This window comes from Marmota monax, unplaced genomic scaffold, assembly GCF_021218885.2.
Source record: "Marmota monax isolate L192 unplaced genomic scaffold, Marmota_monax_Labrador192_F-V1.1 WCK01_AAM20220418_F8-fsc00228, whole genome shotgun sequence".
In the NCBI taxonomy this organism is placed as follows: Eukaryota; Metazoa; Chordata; class Mammalia; order Rodentia; family Sciuridae; genus Marmota; species Marmota monax.
This window is the reverse complement of record NW_026695240.1, coordinates 1,589,938-1,610,865: the sequence shown is the minus strand read 5'-3', so window position 1 is coordinate 1,610,865 and position 20,928 is coordinate 1,589,938. Positions and strand designations below refer to the sequence as shown.

Below are 20,928 nucleotides of genomic sequence, written 5' to 3'. Positions count from 1 at the left end.
CTCCCTTTTCTCCCCCCTTGACTTCCTCCCTGGCCCCACCCCAGCAGCGAGCTGGCCACCCACCCCCACCTTCCTGACCTGTCAGGTCTCTGTGGGGAGGGCGAGGTGAGTCAGCCAGGAGGGGAGGGTGTGCGTGGCTGTGGGCACCCAGCCCTGCAGCCCAGGGAAGCTCTCTCTCCACATCCTGGCTTGCTCTGCGTCCTTGGGCCAGTGCCCTGTCTAATCCCCAATTTCCTCATCTGGAAGAATGTGCCCTCTGCTGGCCTCGGGCGGGACTCAGGCGCTCTCTCGAGTGAAGGTCTTAAGCCAGGGCCTGCGGTCTTGCTGGGAGAGCGGGAGCCAGTGTTCATTTCAGACTCAGAAAGGGTTTGTCACCAAGGTTGCAAACTATTCCTCAGCACCTTCTGTGGGGAGAGACTTCATCAGACATTTGGGACTTGCTCCTCAGAGCAAAGTGTCAGAGCCAGGCAGTCATCCTCCCCAGTCATGTCACTTAATCCCTAGCAGAGTGACTTTCATTCTCACGGAACACACAGGCGTTGCAGGTATTCTGGCAGTGACCAGCCGCCCTGAGCCTGTCCTGGGGAGGTGGAGGAACTAAAATTCCGTGGTGGTGATCCAGCCTCAGGGGAGACACAGAGCCATCTTGCCTGTGAGCTTTGCCTGCAGAGAGGCAGCAGGGCACCAGCGCTTGGCTACCCGGCCCTCTGCATTTCTCCTAGGGCCCTGTCCTGGGGAGCGAGGGTGGGGCTGGCACCTTTGCCCCAGGTTCCAGACCTGTGCAGGCACCAGGAACTAGGAAGTGTCCTGACCCTGGGGACACAGTGAACGTTTGCTTATGCAACTTGTGGAGCCAGGAGGGGGATGAAAGAGGACTGGGAGGTACCCCCACCCACAAGACAGTGCAGATTATTCAGATACCCCTCCTGTGTGGGGACAGTCACCAGGCACCTACTTGGCAGGTGCCATCATGTAGGAGACATGTAAATCTGGCCATGGCCGCTCTGCATGAGGAGAACGAAGGACCTTGCCGTCTGACGTGGTTAACACCTGTAATCCCAGTGACAGAAGGCTGAAGCTGGAGGATCACAAGTCAAGGCCAGCCTCAGCAATTTAGTGAGGCCCACAGCAATTTAACAGATTTTAAAAGATAATTAGGGCTGGGGATGTATTTTAGTGGTACAGCACCCCTTGGTTCAGTCCCTAGTACCAAAAAAAAAAAAGGAATGACCTTCGGAAGCTGTGTCAGGCCTGCTCTCACTCCACCTCCACGGGGCGTCTTCTGAGCAGCTGATAGTAGCTAAAGACTGCCTGGGCTCAGACTCAAGCCTCGTGGCTTTGGGCATGTTGGTTCATCTCTCCCGTGCCTCAGTTCTATGCCTGGGGTTTGTGCCCCTTCTCAAGTTGTGAATTAACGCCTCCAAAGAGTTCAGGACAGACTTGGCACCTAGGAGAGATCATAAACATATCGCTCTCTCCAAATTCCATTCTGGTGATTGTTCCTGTGTCTGCTTTGGCTCGGGGCTGCTGTTCTAGCTGCAACAGTGGCGTGGAGGCTGGGCCCTGTGGTCCACCTCTAATCCCAGCAGTCTGGGAAGCTGAGGCAGGATTGTAAGTGCAAGGCCATCTGGGCAATTTAGTGAGACCCTGTGTCAAAGGGTTCGGGCACACCTGTAGTCCCAGTGGCTCAGGAGGCTGAAGGAGGATTGCGAGCTCAAAGCCAGCCTCAGCAAAACGGAGGCACTAAGCAACTCAGTGAGACCCTCGCTAAATTCAAAATAGGGCTAGGGATGTGGCTCAGTGGTCAGGGAGCCCCTGAGTTCAACCCTGGTTAAAAAAAAAAGTGGGGTTGTATTCAGTAGAGAACCATGGATTTGATCCCTGATATTGCAGTAACGATGACAATGGCAAAAAATTGTTTTTTACAGGAGCTGGGAGTGTAGCTCAGTGGTAGAGTACAGGCTTGGCATGTATGAGGCCTAAGGTTTGGTCCTCAGCACCAAAAAAGCCACACAGCAATGGTTATGGAACAGCATTAGTTCTGACTGAAGTCTCAGTGGTATAGAAATGGAGAACTAAAGCCCCTTCTGGCCCCTTGGATCCCCCCTCCCTGGGACCTTTAGACATGCCAGCTGTTACCACTACACTGTCCGCAGATGGCTGCCAGGTGTAGCCTCAAGGCCGGCAATCAGAGGACCTCACTGACTGGGGTCACCTGCTCCAGCTCTGGGCCTTTGGTCTGGGAGGTTTCAGTATCCACCATGAGCAGGTAGGGAGAGACTGGTGGCTCTGCACCTGAGGGACATCCCTGTCCCCGACCTTCCTCACCAAGATCGGTGCCAGAGTCCTGAGTTCAAATGAGGCAGGTGGAGGCTGCCCCGCCCCAGCCCAGCTTGGGGAGCAGCAAAAAGGCCTGGGAGCTTCTGCCAGGTGCTGCATCCCCTGGGAAAACAAGCCGCAATTGGGGCTGCTTACTGTTGGTGTCCTTCACGTGCCTGTGGGACAGGGGAACAGGATCCCTGAAGCTCCTATACCTGGGGAAGCCCTGTCTTCTAATCCCTATCCCCAAGTAATTGGACTTGGACAGAATCCCTTCCTATCACACAGTATATATTCATTGGTGCTGGGAATTGAACTTGGGCACTTGACTGCTGAGCTACATCCCTAGTCCTTTTTATTTTTTATTTTGAGACAGGGTCTTGCTAAGTTGCTGAGGGTCTCATTAAATTGCTGAGGCTGGCCTCATACTTGCAATCCTCCTGCCTCAGCCTCCCAAATGACTGAGTTTACAAGGCATGTGCCACCACACTCAGCTCATTTTCAGTTCTTTGTTGTAGTTTAACTCAAATACCTCACCTTCCCAACAGCCATTCCCCTCATTTCCTTCCTACTTCAATAAAGTTCACACTTGGTTGCATACTTCCCTGTTTGCTCAGGTCCCAAACCTGGAAGCTGCCCTGATTCTCCCAACAAAGCCAAATATGTGGCAGTATAATAAGCTTCACTTTCCCAGATCTTTCCATGTCTCCCTCTATGGCATTGTGCTCTGGCCCTAGTCCTGTCCAGCTCCATCCTGATATTACAGCAGCCCCCTCACTGGGCTCTCTGTGCCTGAACTTCTCCACTCTGTGGCCCTCATGCAGCCAAAGGGCCTCGTGAACAGCTGAATAACATCCCAGCCTCTTACTGAAAATCTCATCTTCCCATTGCATTTAGAATAAAATTCTGGGATAAGGGTCTAATTCACTGGTAGAGCACTTGCCCATCATGTGAGAGGCCCTGGATTCCATCCCCAGCACCACTTAAAAAAAAAAAATCAAATTCTACAGCATGCTTTAAGCCCATTCATTCAGAACTCCTACTCCACCAGACACTGCTTCAGGGACCAGGCATACAGCAGGGACCAAAACAAGACCTGCTCCCTTGTGGGCTGTTATTCTTGGGGAAGAAATGCACAAGATACAAGGCGGGGAATATGTCGGGTGGTGTGTAGATGGTGAGGTACTGTAGACAAAGGTGCAGGAGGGTTGAACCTCCTGCTCGAACATACAAGGCAAGTGCTCTACCCCTGGCTCACCCCCCAGCCCTAGGATGCCATTTTACATAAAGTGGTCAGGGAAGCGCTTGCAGAGGAGGAAACATTTCTGCAGAGACCTGCAGAAGGGGTACCATAGGCCACGAAGATCTAGAATCTGGGGAAAGTGTGTCAGGCAGTGGTAACAACGTGTCACCAAGTATAAAGGCTTTGAGGCTGAGGGTGGAGCCTGGCATGTTGGAGGAACAGCAAGGTCAGCAAGCTAGGGGGAGAGGGAGGTGAGCTAGGAGCTGTGGGGACCAGGACACGGAAGACCCAGGTCTGGCTGAAGCCCCAGGACTTTGAACTGTTACAAAATCTGGGCTGGGCCAGGCAGGGCCCCGCAGGCTCCTCTGCGTCTTTTCCTCCTTTCCTTGACTTTTGCTTTTCCTCTGAGTGTGGGTTCTGAGCAAAGGAGGGAGGGACATGATCTGACTCAGGCTCTCAGGGCATCACTTGGCTCCTTACAGGAAAGAGCATATGAGGATGCGGGCTGGGGGCTGGGTACAGGGAGGAGACTGCTGCAGAGGTCCAAAGGAAGATGAGTGAGGGTGGACAGAACCAGGATAGGGCTCTGAAGTGGATGGGTTCTGCGTGTACTTTGAAAATGTAATGACAAAATTTCCCGGAGAACTGTCTGCAGGTAGGACAGGAGAGTGAGAGATGACTGTAAGGCTTTTGCTAAATAGCCAGAAGGATGGAGACGCCATTAACTGAGGACTGCAGGGTGATCTGGTTTGGGGGGCAGATCAATTCAACTCAGGAGCACAGTTCCCCCCGCCCCGCCACCAGTACTGGGGATTGAACCCAGTGGGGTTTTACCATGGAGCTACATCCCCAGCCCTTTTTAACTTTTATTTTTAAATATTTATTTATTTAGAGACAGAGTCTTGCAAAGTTGCTCAGGCTGGCTTTGATTTTGCAATCTTCCTGCCTCAGCCTCCTGAGTTGCTGGGATAACAGGTGTGCACTATTTATATTTGAGATGCCTGTTAATGTGGCAATATCATTTTTTTGGCGGGGGGTTTACCAGGGATTGGATTCAGGGACACTCAACTATTGAGTCACATCCCCAGCCCATTTTTATATTTTATTTAGAGATAGGGCCTCACTGAGTTGCTTAGAGCCTCTCTGTTGCTGAGGCTGGCTTTGAACTTGTGATCCTCTACCCTCAGCCTCCTGAGCTATTGGGATTACAGATGTGCACCATCACCCCCAGCTGCAATATCATTTATCTGTATTTGTTTGCTTATTTATTGTTGCCCTCCCCACTATAATGATAGCCACTTGAGAACTGACCAGGCATATCATGCTCTTTCCTATATGGTCAGAGGCCAAGAACAGTATGTGGTAAGAGTAGGTTTTCATTAATTGTTTGTTGAATGAATAATGAAGGTAGCCAAGCCCAAAAAATCCTCTACCTTCCCACTTTGCTGGTACCTATTCCAGTCTAACTTCCATGTCCATTTTGTAAAGCCTTGAGGTCCTTGTGCAAATGCCATCCTTTGCTAGATGTGGGGACACAGGCCTGTGAGTCCAGCAAATCAGAAGGCTGAGGCTGGAGGATCACAAGTTTGAGGTCAGCTTGGGCAATTTAGTTAGACCCTACGTCAAAATGAAATGAAAAATGAACTGGGGATATAGCTCAGTATTAAAGTGCCCTGGGTTCAATCCCCAGTGCCACAAAACAGACAAACGTGTGGCTTCTCTGTGAAACCTACCCTGAGTACTTCATTTACATTTAGTTTATGTTTGACTTTTGGCCACAATGTTGGAATATACTATATACTTTTTTTTCCTTCCTGGTACTGGGATTGAACCCAGGGCCTCGCACATGCTTGGCAAGCGCTCTACCACTGATCTATATCCTCAGCACCCCACATCACCTTTATAAAAAATAAAAACAATTTTTTTTTGTTTTGTTTTGGTTACTGGAAATTGAACTCAGGGACTTTTGACCACTGAGCCACAACGCCAGCCCCTATTATTTTTTATTTTGAGACAGCGTCTCTCTGAGTTGCTTGGTGCCTCGCCAAATTGCTGAGGCTGCCTGTGAACTTGGGATCCTCCTGCCTCAGCCTGCGGAGTAGCTGGGGTTACTGGAGAGCGCCATCGCACTATGCACATTTTCTTAACGTTTCGTTCCTTCTTTAGTGCCGAGGCATAAAACACGGCCTGGCACACAGCAGGCGTTCGATAAACACTTGTTGTGTTCGGCATTGCCCAACGGGGAGTAAGTTCTCAACCCCGAACGGTGAAGAACCGATGATTCATTCATGACTCTGGCCCCGCCCACAACGCGAATGACGTGCGCGCTCACGTACTCGAGTGGAGGAGCAGGTGGACTGCGCAGGCGCCGAGCTCCGGGTGGGTGGTATCAATTCATCAGGTGCGCGCGCGCGGGAGGGCGGCGGCGGCGGCGGCTCGGTACGCAGGCGCGGCGGGCAGTGCGCAGGCGCCGGCGGAGGGCGGGCTGAAGCAGCTGAAGCAGCAGCAGCAGCAGCGGCGGAGGCTCCGGCATAGGGGCGGGAGCTGAGGCGGGAGCGGACCGGCTGGTGGGAGAGCGAGAGGCGGCGGAATGGTGGACTACCACGCGGCGAACCAGTCGTACCAGTACGGCCCCAGCAGCGGGGGCAATGGTGCTGGCGGCGGGGGTGGCATGGGCGACTACATGGCCCAGGAGGACGACTGGGACCGAGACCTGCTGTTGGACCCGGCCTGGGAGAAACAGCAGCGCAAGGTGCGCGGCCCTCGGGCCGGACGGGCTGGAGGGGGTCTTCCTGGGGGGGGATGGGAAGGGGACTGGAGGTCCTGGAGGGAATTGGGGGGTCTGTGATGGGAATTGGGGGTGCTGAAAAGGAATTGGCGGGCCCAGGAAGGGCTTTGGAGTCCCAAAGAGGAATCTTAAAGCTTGAGGAAGGAATTGGGAATCTGCAAAAATTGGCGCCGGGGTAGGGAATATGGGAATCTGCAAAAAGGAATCTGGAAGCCTAGGAAGAATCGGAGGGTCTGGGCGGGGAATTGGAACCGGGGCGAGGACCGGGGAAGCTGAAATGGAATTGGGACCTGAGGCAGGACTGCAGGGTCGCAGAATGGATTGGGAGGGCTAAGGGGAGACATGGGGCCTGGGAAGGGAATGCCTGGGCCAGACTAGAATGTGGGACCCGGGAGCCCGAGTGTGGAGGGGATTATTCGGAGCGCCCAAAGTCAGAAGATTGGAATGGGGGGAGCTTTAGGGTGAGGGAGTTCTAAAGGACACCAAGAACCAGGAAGTCTGAAGATAGAGTGGGGGGACCCAGAAAGGGACTGTGAAGTGTGAAGAATTGGGGGAGGATTAGGGAGTCTGGGGAGACTCAAGGCTAAGCAAGAAAGGTGTGAAAAGACACGGATATGGGATGTGAGGGTGGATAGGAGCGCTGAGGAGGTCTGGGGGGACTGGGGACTAGGGTACTAGGGTGCTCAGGGGAGGAGTTAGGGGCTTGTGAATAAGACGTTTTTGAAGGGGGTGAGATTTATTTGGGGTACCCCATTCTAAAGGGAAGAGGAAGACAACTGAAAGGGGAGTTGATGGAAGGGAAAGCCATGGGGGACACAGGGAGGATTTTGGAGCATTGGTGGGAGGCTGAAAAGCCCAGTCCTGGGTTGGAAAGCCTGGCTTGATGGGGTCTGGGCTATGTGAGGACGGTGGGAGGGACCGTGAGCTGGAATGGCGGATGGTGGGAGGGAGGTGAGTTTAGGAAAATGAAAGTCTCCTTAGGATGATGGATAAACTGAGGAAGGAATGGGGGAAGAGGTTGGGGAGAAGAGAGTGTCCCCAGAATTGTGTCTTTTTTGACAGGGTTGGGGAGGAAAGGTGAAGGAATCCCATAGTGAGTGTGTTTTGGGGTGTGGAAACAACTTAGGGGGGCCCTCAGTAGTGAAAGGGAGGTCAGAAGTAAGTAGGAGGCCGGGAAGGTGTTGGTGTGTGGGGTGGATAATCAGCGTGGCTGAGAGGGGGAGCTCTTAGTGACATAAGAGGTTTGAGTGTGTGCAGGGAGAGCTAAAGAAAGAAGATGCCGAGTGGGCGGCCTGGGGAGGGGGCTGCTCAGCAGTGTTGCTGGGAAGAAGGCAGGAGGTACTCGAATTTAGAAGCTTTTAATGTGTCCTGGAGGCCTGGGCTTTCTTTCCAGGTTTCTTGCTGATGTCTCTGTTGCCTTGGGCAAGACCCCCCCCCCCCCAATCTCCCAGGCAGTCTGTCTCCTCAAAGGAGAAGGGATAGAGAGAGTTCCTTTGGAGATTCCACAAAGGTGGACTGTGTGCAGTTGGGGCTTGGGGAGAGGAATCTGAGTTCCTCTAATACCTGCTACTTTAGATTCTCAGGAAGGGCCAGGTCCTAGTAGGTCTGGGGGAGATTTTTCAGGACCACGGGGCTGACTCAAGGGGTGTGCACAGAGAGTGATGGAAGCCCTTTGCAGGTGCAAGCTGGTGCTTGGGACGGCTCAGGCTGCCCAGTCTGGAGGGCAAGGGTGGAGGAGCAGCCGTTCCAGGGCAGCCTGAGGTGGGGCCTGGCATAACCTTGGCTAAATTACCAACGTCAGCGTGAATGTCCTCATCTGTCATAATGAGGGTGGAGAGTGGCAGCGGCTTGGTGGGGGTGTTGTCCTCCATTGCTCCACCTGCTGCAGGGTGGTCCTATAGAGATTGCTGACATAAAAATGCCTTTTGAGGGAAAAGGGGAGTTCTAGGCTGGAGTCTCAACAGTACTTTATTGCCCAAGTCAGTGCCAGGTGGAAAAAGGTTGAGAGTTGCCAAGGCACTTGGAAAGTCGGGAGGGGATCAGGGAGCCAGGGGTCGATTTTAAGTGGTCTGTCTTCCTCGTGGAGATCTCCTGTCCCTGTTTTCTCAGGTGTTGTAGCAGGACTTCCCTCTTTCTGTCTCCCACTCGGCAGTGCCTCCCTTTGCTAGCTCTCTACTCCCTCCTGGGAGTTAGGGTGTGTGCTTGCTCATGGTCATAGTCTCCCTTGGCCTCCCTTGGCCTCAGGGCGAGGCTGGGCACATTCAGACCCTGGGTGGGAACCAGGACTCACCGGAATCCAGAGCCTTGCTGCATGTGTCACTGTCTCCTCCTACTTCCTAACTGCCTTCCTCCTGGCCAGCACAGTTGAGGGAAAGGCTGGCTCCTGACCTCCTCCAATACCAGCTGCTTTAGATTCTCAGGAAGGGCCAGGTTCTAGCACGTCCTGCTTTATACCTACCCTAGCAAATATTCACGCCTAGCTTTCTTTAGGGGGAAAGTGTTGTTTCAGCTCTGCCCTTTCCTGCTCTGGAGCAGGAATCTATTATGATATAGGTGAAGGAGTGAGGCGAGGGAATACACCCGCTAGTGTTCTTTCTGTCCCATGTAAGAGAATCTCCCCACCCACAACAGACTGGCCGGATCTCCCAAAGTTACCCAGGCTGGCCTCGAACTTACAGTCCTCCTGCCCCACCTTCGTGAGTCCCTGTGATGACGGGTATGCCTAGCTTGCTGGACTTTTTTCTGTGTTGCAATGTCACTTTAGTGAACAACAGATTGCTCTTCTTGCCTCCAAGGCCAGGACACTGGCACAGAGAGAGAGTTTCCTGTACACATATACTCACATAAGTGTCCTGGACAAAAGTCTATGTCCAGAACAGTGCAAGCAGGGATTGGCCTGAGTCAGGGTGTGTGTCTCCCTCTACCTGACTCCTAGGGCCCTATAACCAAGACAGTATGTATTTTAAAAACTCATCTGTATTTATTATCCTTTAAAACAGAACAGAACTTGGGCACCATGTTTCCGTTCATGAGCCTTTCTCTGAGTTACTTTTCAAACGGCTTTATAACATACCTAGGGAAGTTTACAGTTTTGTTCCTCTAAATACTAATCAAGGCATTATCTAATAAGTAGGTTATGCAACAGTTTTTACATGGGAAGGCCTTGAGTGTTCTCTGGGGGATTGGAGGATTGGTCTGGTCTTTGAGAAAAATTCTGACTTACTTATTCGTTTATTTATTTATTTTTCTTTTTTAAGCCAGGGTCTTGAGTTGCCCAGGCTGTTCTCAAACTCCTGGGCCCAGATGATCCTTCCGCCTAAGCCTCTCTGGTAGCTGGGAGTAAATTCTTGAGTAATTACAGTCTGCAGTTCCCTCTCTCAATTTCTAAAGGGGCCTGAGTAGCCCTGCCAACTCCTGCTCTCATGGACGGGTGAGGTCTCTTGACAGTTACCCCAAAACTTCTCATAGCAGCAAAGGGAAAGGCCTTGCTTGCTAAACTTGTGTGGTCATTGAAACATCACTATTTACAGGGCCTGAGTGTTTAGACCTTGACCTTTGGCTTGGGCTGTATTCGGTGTAAGTTAATTATTTGGAAGTTCTGATGGTGTTTTGTCTTTCTCCAAGTAAGTCTTTTTTTTTCTTCCATTTTTTTTAGGCTGATGATGGAGGCCCCAAAGTAGCCATCTGTTATTTTGTTCCGTTATTCTAATTGCTTGCCTCTTAGGATCTGGCTAAGACTAAGAGGTCCTTAGCAGTTGTCAAAATTGAATAACATACTTAAAAAAAAAAAAAGGTAACCAAACTTAGTTGTCTCTAGAAATGAGACTGTGAACTTGCCCTCCTGGGAGAGGGGAGGGGAAGCGCCTCAGTCCCTCAGCTGCTCCTGTTCTGTTCCCTCCCTCCTTCTCCTGGAGAATGTGTTTTGGAATCTAATTTTCCTAATGACTGAAGAAGTAGGTGTGGGAGGCTGGCCTAGGAGCACAGGGTCACTTGCACTCAGAGCTGAGATCCTGTTGTGGCCAGGGGAGTGGGGCCTGCCACTTCATCTGATCCTAGGCGGTTCAGGACGTGGGCCAGGATCACCCTCTGCCTTTAGAAACACCCTCCCTGGTTCTGGCTTCCAACACCAAAGGGAGGCTGCTTGGGCAGCAGGGCCTGACTCACCCTCCTGTCGGAACCTGTGCTACAGGCTTTCCTTTAATGGCAGCCAATTGCCTGGCCTGGTGTGGGGAAAATGGGGGAAAGCGCTGGAGGAAAACAGCCCAGGGAGCAACGGTGGGTCTTCCTGTTCCTATCTAGGTGAGACATCTCAGGGAGGTCAGTTAAAACACGGGCTTGCACACCTGCTAGGTGCAGTGGCACACGTCTGTCATCCCAGGGGATCCAGAGGCTGAGGCAGGAAGATCACAAGTTCAAAGCCAGCCTCAGCAACTTAGTAAGACCCTGAGACCCTGTCTTTAAATGAAATACAAAATAGTCTGGGGATGTGGCTCCGTGGCTGAGTGCTGCTGGATTTACTCCCCAGGACAAAAAAAAAAAAGTGGACTTGCACTTTGAACAGGTGGTCTTAGTCAGGTGACAGAAGGAGCAGGGAAGAGTCTGGATTCCTGGCGGAGCTTCTGGAGTGAGCATGAGTTCTGCCTTGAGAACACACATGCAGTCCGTGCTCCTCTTCAGCAGTGCCCCAGTGTACAGCGCAGGTCATCTGGCAGTGCCCACCAGTGGGTGACAGCCAGGAGAGTGGGGCCAAGGAAGAATTGATCTGGGAAGGCCTGAGGAACGGAGGCTGTGGAGATGAACGCTGTGGGCGTTGACGGTACTGATTTATAGTGTCCTGGGAATTGCACAAGCTTTTGACAGTTCTTAGGATTGTCCTTTAAAAAATAGTTCCCTTGCTGTTGCTTGTATCTTTTGAAGGAGAGAAAGGCCAAAAAAAAAAAAAAAAAAAATTAAGTGAACAGCTGTTTGCTTTGGTACCACTTGCTCATTCAAGTTTTTTGAACAGCCAAAATATCAACACGTTGATCTCTTCCCTGGCATTTAGTGTATTCTAGGCCAGCGTTTTCCCCAGCTGTACCCTTGTTTTCCTCACTCGGTGATGGCCATGTGCTCAGCAGTCACATTCTGCTTCCTGCCCTCAGTTTGCTTCTGTTCCCTTTCTTTGAGTATTTAGTTTACAGCAATGCTCGGGTTACCTCATTCAAGATTTTCCCTCTCCGTTTCTTTTTTCATGGAAATAGGAGGCTAGTGATAGCAACCTGGGAATTCAGTGGCCAGGGAGCTGAAACGCTGACGCTGACCCGGTAGAGAGGAGTCGGAAGTCTGCATGAGCCGAAACCCACACCAACACCATCGTCTGTGGAAGTGTAAAAGAAGTCTTTATCCCACTGGTAGTTTGAGAGCTCAAGGTTAGTCTCCTTTAGGGTGGTTTGAACTTTGAAAGATCAAAGAAGAGTTACAAGGAAACTTAGTTTCACAGTGTTGCAGTGGAGGCTGCCAGGATTTGTTATAAAGTATCTGAAAGTAGCACAAGTATCACTTTCCGTGAAGGTTGATGAGTTACATTTTAGGCTGGATCCCAGGTATCCAGGAGTGTAAGGTTCAATGAATCCAAGAGGAACAGAACCGTTTTAAATTCATTCCAGCTTCAGTTTAAAGAGCCATCTTAGGGGGAGGGGCGGCTAAGCCAGCTGGCTGGGAGGGCCAAGACCCGACTTTTCCAGAAAGCGAGATCTTTGCATATATTTAACAGTCAAGAGTGTCCTTACATCAGTGCTTGGGAAGTTTTATCCAAGTAGCAGTCTCCCTGGGATTATAAAAATCCCCGAGACATTGGTCTTGGTCTTGTGCCTTTTTTGGTGGTGTTCTCTCGTGTTCCCTCCCCCTCCTCTTTTCCCCTGTAAACAACAGAGGCATCAGCTTGGAATGTCCATGGAAAGCCTTTAAGAACTGGTGGGTGCAGCTTGTTGCCTTCCATTTAGTTGAAGCAGCATTTACTCTGGAAGAGGCCAGTGCCCTTTTTCTTAGATGTGATTTATTGAAGTGTTATCTAAAAGCCAGTGGATTGAATTTACTTGGGATTTGCTATTTGCCACCTGTTGCTGTGCTGGCTCCTGTCTGCCTGGGATGACTCCCCACCCCCAACACCCACCAAGAAAGGGGAGATCGTTCTGCGTTTCTAGGAGGGATGATGGTTATCCAGTCAGAGCATTCTCCTGGCACTTATCTCTGTGCTTTCTAATTTGGGGTGTGATTTTTTTTTTCCATACTTGCTTTTACGTTTACATGCTTAATACATATTTTTAAGTCAATTTGAATTTTTAAACTTGCATTTTAAAAGGAAAAGTTAAGTGTCAATCATGGGTAAAGGGAAAAGTCAGCTTCCCTGGCCATAATTAGAAGACAACTGCAAAAATAAACACACTGAAAACAAAACAGGGTTGTTAAATTCTACCTAGGTGCTATCTTGCTGAAGACTCTGGCCTAAGAAAAAAGGCAGATTGGGCCAGGTGTGGTGGTGCTTACCTGTAATCCCAGTGGCTCAGGAGGCTGGGGCAGGAGGATCATGAGTTCAAAGCCAGCCTCAGCAATTTAGGGAGGCCCTAAGTAACTCAGTGAGACCCTTTCTGTAAATGTCTCTAAATGAAATATTTAAAAAAGGAGCTGGGGCCAGGCGCGGTGGGACATGCCTGTAATCCCAGCAGCTCTGGAGGCTGAGACCTGAGGATGGTGAGTTCAAAGCCAGCCTTGGCAATTTCAAGGCACTAAGCAACTCAGTGAGACCCTGTCTAAGTAAAATGCACAATAGGGCTGGGGATATGGCTCAGTAGTTGAGTGCCCCTGAGTTCAATCCCTGGCACCCCTACCACAAAAAAAGGGGTAGGGTAGAGACGTGGTTCAGTGGTAAAGTGTCCCTGGGTTCAATCCTTGGTATCAAACAAATCAAAAAAAGGGGGAATTGGCAGGTGTTGGTGAGGCGCTGAAGACCTACCAGTACCAAACAGACGTTCTCTGTGAAGTCCTCATAGTTTACCTTTGTGTGTGGTGCTGAGGATGGAACCCAGGGCCTCATGCACGCTAGGCAAGCTCTACAATTAGCTGCACCCCAGCCCAGACATCAGGTTACTAGTGAATCAAAAGGAATAACATCCTCAATGTGAGTCAAGATTTAATATAGGGTGTGGATACTCCTTAAAAATCTCCTTGAGCCCATGAAGCATTTGGGGAAAAAACAGCAACAACAAAACTTTATCCCTCTTGACCCTGGCAGGGTTTCCAGAGGTAGGCAGAGGAGTACACACCCCTTGCTTTGCGCATGCTCCCACCACACCAGGCTCTAACACACTGCTGGTGATTGGCGATCCTTGACTCATCTTTGCTTTCAAATGTTAGGGCTTTTTGGGTTTTGTGAGCCAGGCCACGTTGTGCATTCCTCCGGCGTGGTGGGCTGCTCACTTCCCCTCCCTCAGCTTCTTCCTGAGGCTCTGTGGCCTCTCACATACCTTAGGTCTGGCTGCTCTGCTGCTGCCCACCTGGGTGTGTGAACCCTACCTTCTGAAAGCCTTATTTAAATGTTTGTCTTCCAAATATCAGAGCAGAAGGGATTCTTTGTCTCCCAATGGAACTGTGATGGGCCGAAGTCCTGGAAGCAGCAGTCACTGCCTTGCCGAGCACATCCTGGGAAGTTCTGGCAAGGGTGCGCCAGTCCTGGCGGGATGCGGAGCTCCAGCAATACAATAGCATTTGTGTCTTCCGCTTCAAGCAGGAATAAAGACGACATTGTGGTTTGTTTTATGTTTTTAAAGTTTTCCCCCAAAGGTGTGGGGCTGAGCGGTGCCTTTCGCTGGCTTTCTAGTGGCTTTTTCTTTTCATCTCTTCCCTCCCCAATGGCTTTTAAGAGTGGGTGGAAGCCGCAGTGGATTGGAGGCGGCTGGTATTGCCTTCCTCCTCCTCCTCTGAGCCTGAAGGGAGCACATTTGGTTTTTTAAACTCCAAAAAGCCTAAGATGCAAAGTTTCTATATCTTACCTCCTGAGTAGTAATGACTGATCCAGTTCTAAGAATGTCTTAATTAGCAGCCCTTCAGAAGGAGGGCACAGCAGGAAGGGAAATGGATGCAGTGTTCTCTCTCACTCTCTCTCACACACATTCTGGTTTGATGGTAGAGAAGGCCAATTTGAGGTTAGGAGAAACATCATGGGAGGAAGCTTGCGATCGTTTCAGCATCCAGCCATGCTGGGATGTTGCTTGAGGAGATGTCACAATAAGAATTGCGGGTCCACAGCTTGCATATCTCTATGGGAATGACAGACCTTCCATTACCAAGGCCAAAGGCAGCGCTGGAGGCTGACTTCAATCTGTGTCATCAGGGCCTTGGTATGTGCGCATGTGACGATTAATACATAAGTGCTTATAGTCCTGAATGTAATCTGGGAGTGAGTAACAGGTATTTAGTTGCTATCACCAAGAAAACACAGTCTCACCACAGGCAGTAGCCTCTCAGAGGCTGAAGCAGGAGGATCCAGAGTTCAAGGACGGCCTCAGCAACTTACTGAAGTCCTCAATTGCTTAGTGAGGCCTGTCTCAAAAACTAAAAGGGGCTGGGGACGTAGCTCAGTGATAAAGCACCCCTGCATTCAGTCTCTCGTACCTAACAAAGAAAGAAAAAGAAAACCAGGTCGCCTGCTTATTATTTGAGGAGTGCCACCATACTCAGAGGCAGCACTGGTCAGAAAAAAGGGGCAGCCAGGTGGCCTCATAGGAAAATGCCCACAAGCACATGGCCTTGCCAGGTGGGGGAAAGAGGGACCTTGTCCCCTGGGGAGACGTTGGGCCAGTCTACTTTATTGATGAGGGTGTGCATTTGAAGCATCTGATGGCTTTGTGGCCAGGCCACGTGCTTTTTCTCTAGGCATTTAGACTTGGAATCTCAGCTATGTGACTTCTTAATAGCAGGGCAAAATGTGTCTGTGTCTTCTGCCTGATTTCACAAACACCGACAAATTAAAAAGAACTCTAAAGTTCCCAGCAAATCCCAAGTGCAAATAACTTTTGTTAAAAATCCACATCCTCCCAACTCTGAGAATAAATAAACTTTTTTTTTCCTCCCTATTACACCCCCCCCCCCAAACTTTCTTTCCTTTAAGAAAATGAGTGGCTTTCCATTAAACCGAATGTCTGAGGTAGCCATCAGATGATTTCACAGAGTGCTTCTTGGGCTGTTACTGGACCGGCTTGCATTCGGAAGGGCCAGTTTTTCTCTGTTGTTTCGTGTTTTGCTTGAAGACCTGTATGGTCGTCCTGTTCTGGCCTATGAAGTAAACTCAGTTCAAAACTCAAAATGTCTGGGAACAGCGACTTGCCAGGCTGGCTCAAGGGCAGTCTGATGAATCGGTCCTTCTTACAGGCTGTTTGCTGGTTGGTCATGGTTAGATTTTCAAGTCCTGGAAGGTATCCAGACGTAAACATCACCAGGATTATGAGGCAGTTACTTTTTTTTTTTTTTTTTTTTGGCTCATTTGAACCTCGCTGCCAAGACTGTGGTAGAATTTGACTTTCTATAAAACAGAAAGGCCTGTATCAAGACGTCTTTCAGATACATTGGCTTTGGTCACCCAGCACTGTCTCTACCAATGAGATGAGAGGAAATGCTTAGGCTGGTTAGGGGCGAGCCTTCTTGGCCATTTTTTTGAAGCTAATTTTTCCTTTCCCTTTGTAGCTTTCATAACTCATTGACAAGGGACATCTCATGCAAGAGAATTCAGTCAGTCGAGAACTGTGAACCAATTTAAAGATGATTGGTTAGAGCAGGTTGTGACCCTTAGCTCCTGCTGCACAGAGATTCAAAGGAAACAAGTTTTGACCATAAATATAGAAGACTAATGCCTGTAATCCCAGTGTCTTGGGAGGCTGAGGCAGGAGGATCTCCCGTTTGACACGAGCCTCAGCAACTTAGCGAGATCGAATGTCAAAATAAAAGATAAAAAGGGCTGGGATTTTAGCTCAGTGGGTATAGCACCTTGGGTTCAATCGCCAGTCCAAAAAAAAAAAAAAAAAAAAAAGAAGGAGCAGCAACAGAAGACAGTGCACTGGACTCTCTGAGCAGCTACCTTGGATTTGAGAAGGTTTTGAGCCTCTTTAATAAACAAACACATAGCAATCCTTGCCAAATACGGTCTGCTGAAGGGCCACAGGGTTAGCTTAAGAAACAATTTTTTTTTGCCTAAAAATAAATGCATGTTCCTATCAGACATTCCAAGCATAGTTTAAACATGAGATTTCCAAGTAGCAGTTCAAGCTCTGTGGGTTCAATTATGTCAAAATGCGAGGGTCTTTGAGGAGTGTGCTCCCTGAGTGGGGACTGGCTGGTGATCACCCAGGAAATGAGATGACCAAATGCAAACCAGCTTCCCTCTGCTTTCTGTGTGTTCTTGATCGGTTCACAGGTTAGTGGAAGATATGTAAATAACACACAAGATCTTTCATACAGAATCATGTGCTATAAATTAAGTAATAATAGTGAGCATTTTACCTGTGTGAGACAGGATTCCAAGTGTTTCATGTGGACTGAAGAGTAACTCATAAGGTAAAGGTTGTTACTCTTGCAGGACACCTGCAGAAAAGGACCCATGGACGTTAAAGCCACTAGCCCAGATGATAGTGCCAGGATTCAAGTCTAGATGGTCTGACTTTCAAGTTTATGGTCATAACATCTGGCAGTGGTGTTAGGGGGCTATTACTGGGGATTGACCCCTACCACTGAGTTGCATCCCTAGTCCGCAGTTTTCTGAGAGAGTCTTGCTAAGATTCTGAGGGTCTCCCTGGGTTGCTGGGACTGGCCTCCAACTTGTGATCCTCCTGTCTCAGCCTTCCCAGGTACCGGTTACAGACGCGCTGTAGTCTAGTGAGCAGGACTGGGAGAGGGTGGTGAGAGCAGGGGGATTCTTTTGGGGAGAGGAAGGAAGCTCTCTGAAGAGATGGCGTTTCAGCTGTTCCCTAACAAACGAGGAAGAGGGAACCAAGAGGCGCCCCTGAGGAGCAGGGGCTGGGAAGGGAGGCACAGCCCCAAGCAGAGCTTTGTCATTGGAAGCGCTGACGAGGTCTGGAGCCTGGTGGACCAGGAGCCTCGCGCTCTGGCACTGCAGCCCTTCCCTCTTGGCCCCCCACCCCAGGAGGCCAGACTTCCAAGTGGGAACCCCGCGACTGCAAGACATTAAACCAGACAAAAGCCTCAGTTATCTCTGTGATCACTGCTGCAGCAGGCACCTGTTTGATTAAAGCCTGGTGACTTTTGAATCTGGAGTTTTACGGCCTGTGTCCTCAAGGCTTTGTAGTGCGGAGCTTGAGTTTTACCGCATGAGTAAGTTCTAGCCTGTTTTGTCCCTCAGGAGGCCATTTCTGCCTGCTGAGGTGCCACTTGCTTTAGGAAGCATCTTTTTTGTTTGTTGTTTTTTGATAAAATGGGGAGACCTGGAAGCCTGATTTTTTAAACTGGCGTAAACTGGGCTCTTCACCTCCTTGCTCATCCACTCTGTTCCTGCCTCGTTCCTTTGATCTGGTGGAGCTAAGTGGCTCTGGTTCAGTCGAGTCAGCCGGGACACTGAGCTTTCTGTGTCCCTCAGAAGCCAGTCCAGGAACGGGTAGATTTCACTGGGCCATAGCTCTCCATTTGAAGGCACAGCTTGTCAAACTAGTTATGTGGCTTTTTACTGGGGAGGGAGGAGCAGTGACGGAGAGCTTGGGGCTATCAGTACCTGCTCCTGCCTCTGTGCACGCAGTGCCCAGCAAGAACTTAAGTTCCCGGATCATATTGTGGACACAGGCTGGGATTCTCTCTGCCCTACCCTCAAGGAGATCTGATAGCAAGCATCTTCCCTGTCCCAGAGTAGAAAGGAGTGGCTGGGAGTGAGGGGTCTGGAATGGCAGAGCCAGCTCATCTGCCTCCCGGAGAGGAGATGGCGAGGTCTGCGCTCTCCGCAGCGGACCCTGGAGAACTCGCGAGACCTTTTAAGTAGCTGTATGGGGTAGGAGGGGTGTGTGTGTATCCTTAGCCTCTTAAATACGAAAATAAAGCTTCCCTTTTGTAAAATTGATTCAGAATGGGCAAAAAGGGTACGGCAAATGGAAAATCTATCAAATTCTATTGAGTCCTACCCCATGTTTGGGACGCAGCTGTCAGTTTCCATGGTGGGTGGCCTATTATGCATTTGAGCTGAGCTGGATCTGATCCATGTCTTTCCTGCAGATCCAAAAGGCTTTGGGGTGTGTGTGAGAAACTGCCTCTCTCTGTCACACTGTGAAAGCATGGAAGACACCTTCTGGGTAGCAGAACGAGGAGCCACTGACCAGAGTGGGTGGGTGTTTTATAGCCAACAAGCTTCTCGTGTAACATGAGTGGAGGCTTCGTGGGCCCTGGAGTCCAGCTCTCAGGTAGAAACATGACCGCCAGGGCCAGCCAGCAGCCCTCGCCGGGCCCCTGTGCAGAGCAGAGCGCCATGCCGAGCCTTTGGGGGTATGAGAAACCGGAGACCTGGCCCACGCTCTCAAGGAGCTCAGTGTGGTTGGGGAGAGAGCAAAGCCACATGAGACCTCAGAAGGACACTAAGCGGCACACCGACAAGCCACAGCACTCTAGCCCTGTCCCAGGAGAGGAAAGGGGTGACTAAGGGCCGGTGGGGTCAATCATGGAAACTTTCATAAAGGAGGTGAGTGTCAGGAGGGGTGGGCCTTTGCCCCGACAGTGGGCAGGTTGCCAGCAGCAGTGTTAGAGGGTCCCTGGTGCAACCTGGCAACCTGGCTGCCTCTGGAGGAGCCCGCTAAGGTCCTCCCCAGTGAGCAGTAGTCTCTGGGAGCTTCAGGTTTGAGAAGTTAGGAGTCATGCTCATTCTATTTTGGGGTTGGTTTGGGGTCCTGGGGATCGAACCCGGGGTGCTTTTGTATGTCTTTTTTTCCCCCCAAATTTTGAGATGGGCTTGCCAAGTTGCTGAGGCTGGCCTCGAACTTGCGACCCTCTTGCCTCACTCAGCCCCCTGAGTCTCTGGGATTACATGTGTTCGCCACCATGCCTGGGAACCTGTAAATAGCAAGTCCCTAGGCTCTGGATCTGAACCCACTCATGGGTCCTGTCACTTCCACCTATGGCGCTGGGGATGGGGGGCCAGGCTCCTCAGGTGGCAGTTTTCTCTGGCTGCGCTCTGAGGCATGTGCCTATTAGTTGGCTGTGTGCTGTCCCTGCAGTGACGGTAGCCCAGAAGCATTCTGTCGTAAGAGTTTATTTTGCCTGCCACATTGAGGGTTCTAGGTGCTGCTTTAGTTTAAAGGTAAATGTCATGGAGCTGGCTTGTGGAACCTAAGAATTCACATCCCAGGAAATACTTCACTATGTTTAAAAAAACAAGATTCATTCACATGCTCAAATAATGTAATGCCCTTGGTGTGCTTTCCCCAAATCCACAGCCTCGAGTTGCATCCTGGCCTGTGGGAAAGGAGGCGGGCAGAGCCCGGCTTTGCCTTTCTTTGTCCATGTGGTTTCAGGTGTGTCGTGTGTGGTCCCCCCCCCCCCGCCCCCACAGTTGGTGCATGAAAACTGTGGCATCGCTCAGCTCAAGCAAGTGAAATAGTGGCTGAACTCAGCCAGTGGAGCTTGGCCTCCATCTTTTAGCCTGCCAGGGTCAGTAGCTTTCGGTGGAAGGATTTGGTGGGGGTGGTGATCGTGGCTGGCATTGCGTAGATTAAGCTCCTCTCTGCAGCTCGGGTGACTTTAGGGAGAGAGGTCCCAAGAATATTAGCACAGTTAATTTCTATTTCCTTTTGCACCTCATTAAGGCTTCCAGGCTGGGTCTCCCTGACAGTCATTATGAGGTGTCTCTCCCCCGACCCCTTTTTGAAAGGCAGAGATGTTAGGGGAAGTAGGTATTTTTCAAGAAGAGAACCTGGGGCTCATTGCTTATAGTTGGGGAGTGTATTGCTTCACCTCCATTCTGGGAGAGCATTCTGGGGGAGAAACTGCAGAATATTCAGGGTCACTTTCTTGCATGAACCATATTTTGGAGGAGACACCTGCTCAGCTGGCAGGTTGGCCCGTAGCACCCAGCCTGCTCCCCAGACACTGCAGGCTGCTCAAATGACACTGGGATTCAGGCTGTCTCCTGGCCCCAGCAGCTGCACCCCAGGAGGCCGTGTTAAGAGTGTTCTTTGCCTGAGGGGGGCCCTTCTGGCACCTTCATGTCCACACTTGGCCGTGGCAGCAGAACAGAAGTGAGGTGGTGTGGGATGGACAGGGGGCTGGGTCGGGGCTGGGCTCCTCACCTCTCCTCCACCTGGGGAGGTATTAGGGGTTGGGCCTCAGTGTCTTCCTTTGAAAGGTGTTTCTGAGGATTAAACAGATAATGTGTGCAAAGTACTTGGCAGAGTGCCTGGCACATTGTTAGTGCTCAGTGATCATTCTAGTGGCTCCCTTCCTGCACCCAGGTGGGGTCTGCTGCTCCAGTCTCTTCAAAGAGGTCAAGAAGGCCTGCCCAAGTGTGCAGCCGGGTGGAAAACCCAAACATCTACCCGCTTTCCTGCAGTTCTCCCCCAGG

The 20,928-nt window shown here is 50.6% G+C and overlaps 1 protein-coding gene across 5 annotated transcripts in view; it reads left to right on the top strand.

The window, feature by feature from the left end:
• Positions 1-6,044: 6,044 nt before the first annotated feature.
• Actn4 (actinin alpha 4) overlaps positions 6,045-20,928 on the top strand; it is a 69,814-nt gene continuing 54,930 nt past the window's right edge. For 3 of the 5 annotated variants that reach the window (XM_046440185.2, XM_058577672.1, XM_058577673.1), the window contains exon 1: positions 6,047-6,314. In XM_046440185.2, coding sequence (XP_046296141.1) covers positions 6,153-6,314 — 162 coding nt within the window. In that variant the 5' untranslated portion in view covers positions 6,047-6,152. Of the gene's footprint in view, positions 6,315-20,928 lie in introns of all 5 variants that reach the window. The other 2 variants (XM_058577671.1, XM_046440184.2) reach the window with 2 other exon arrangements.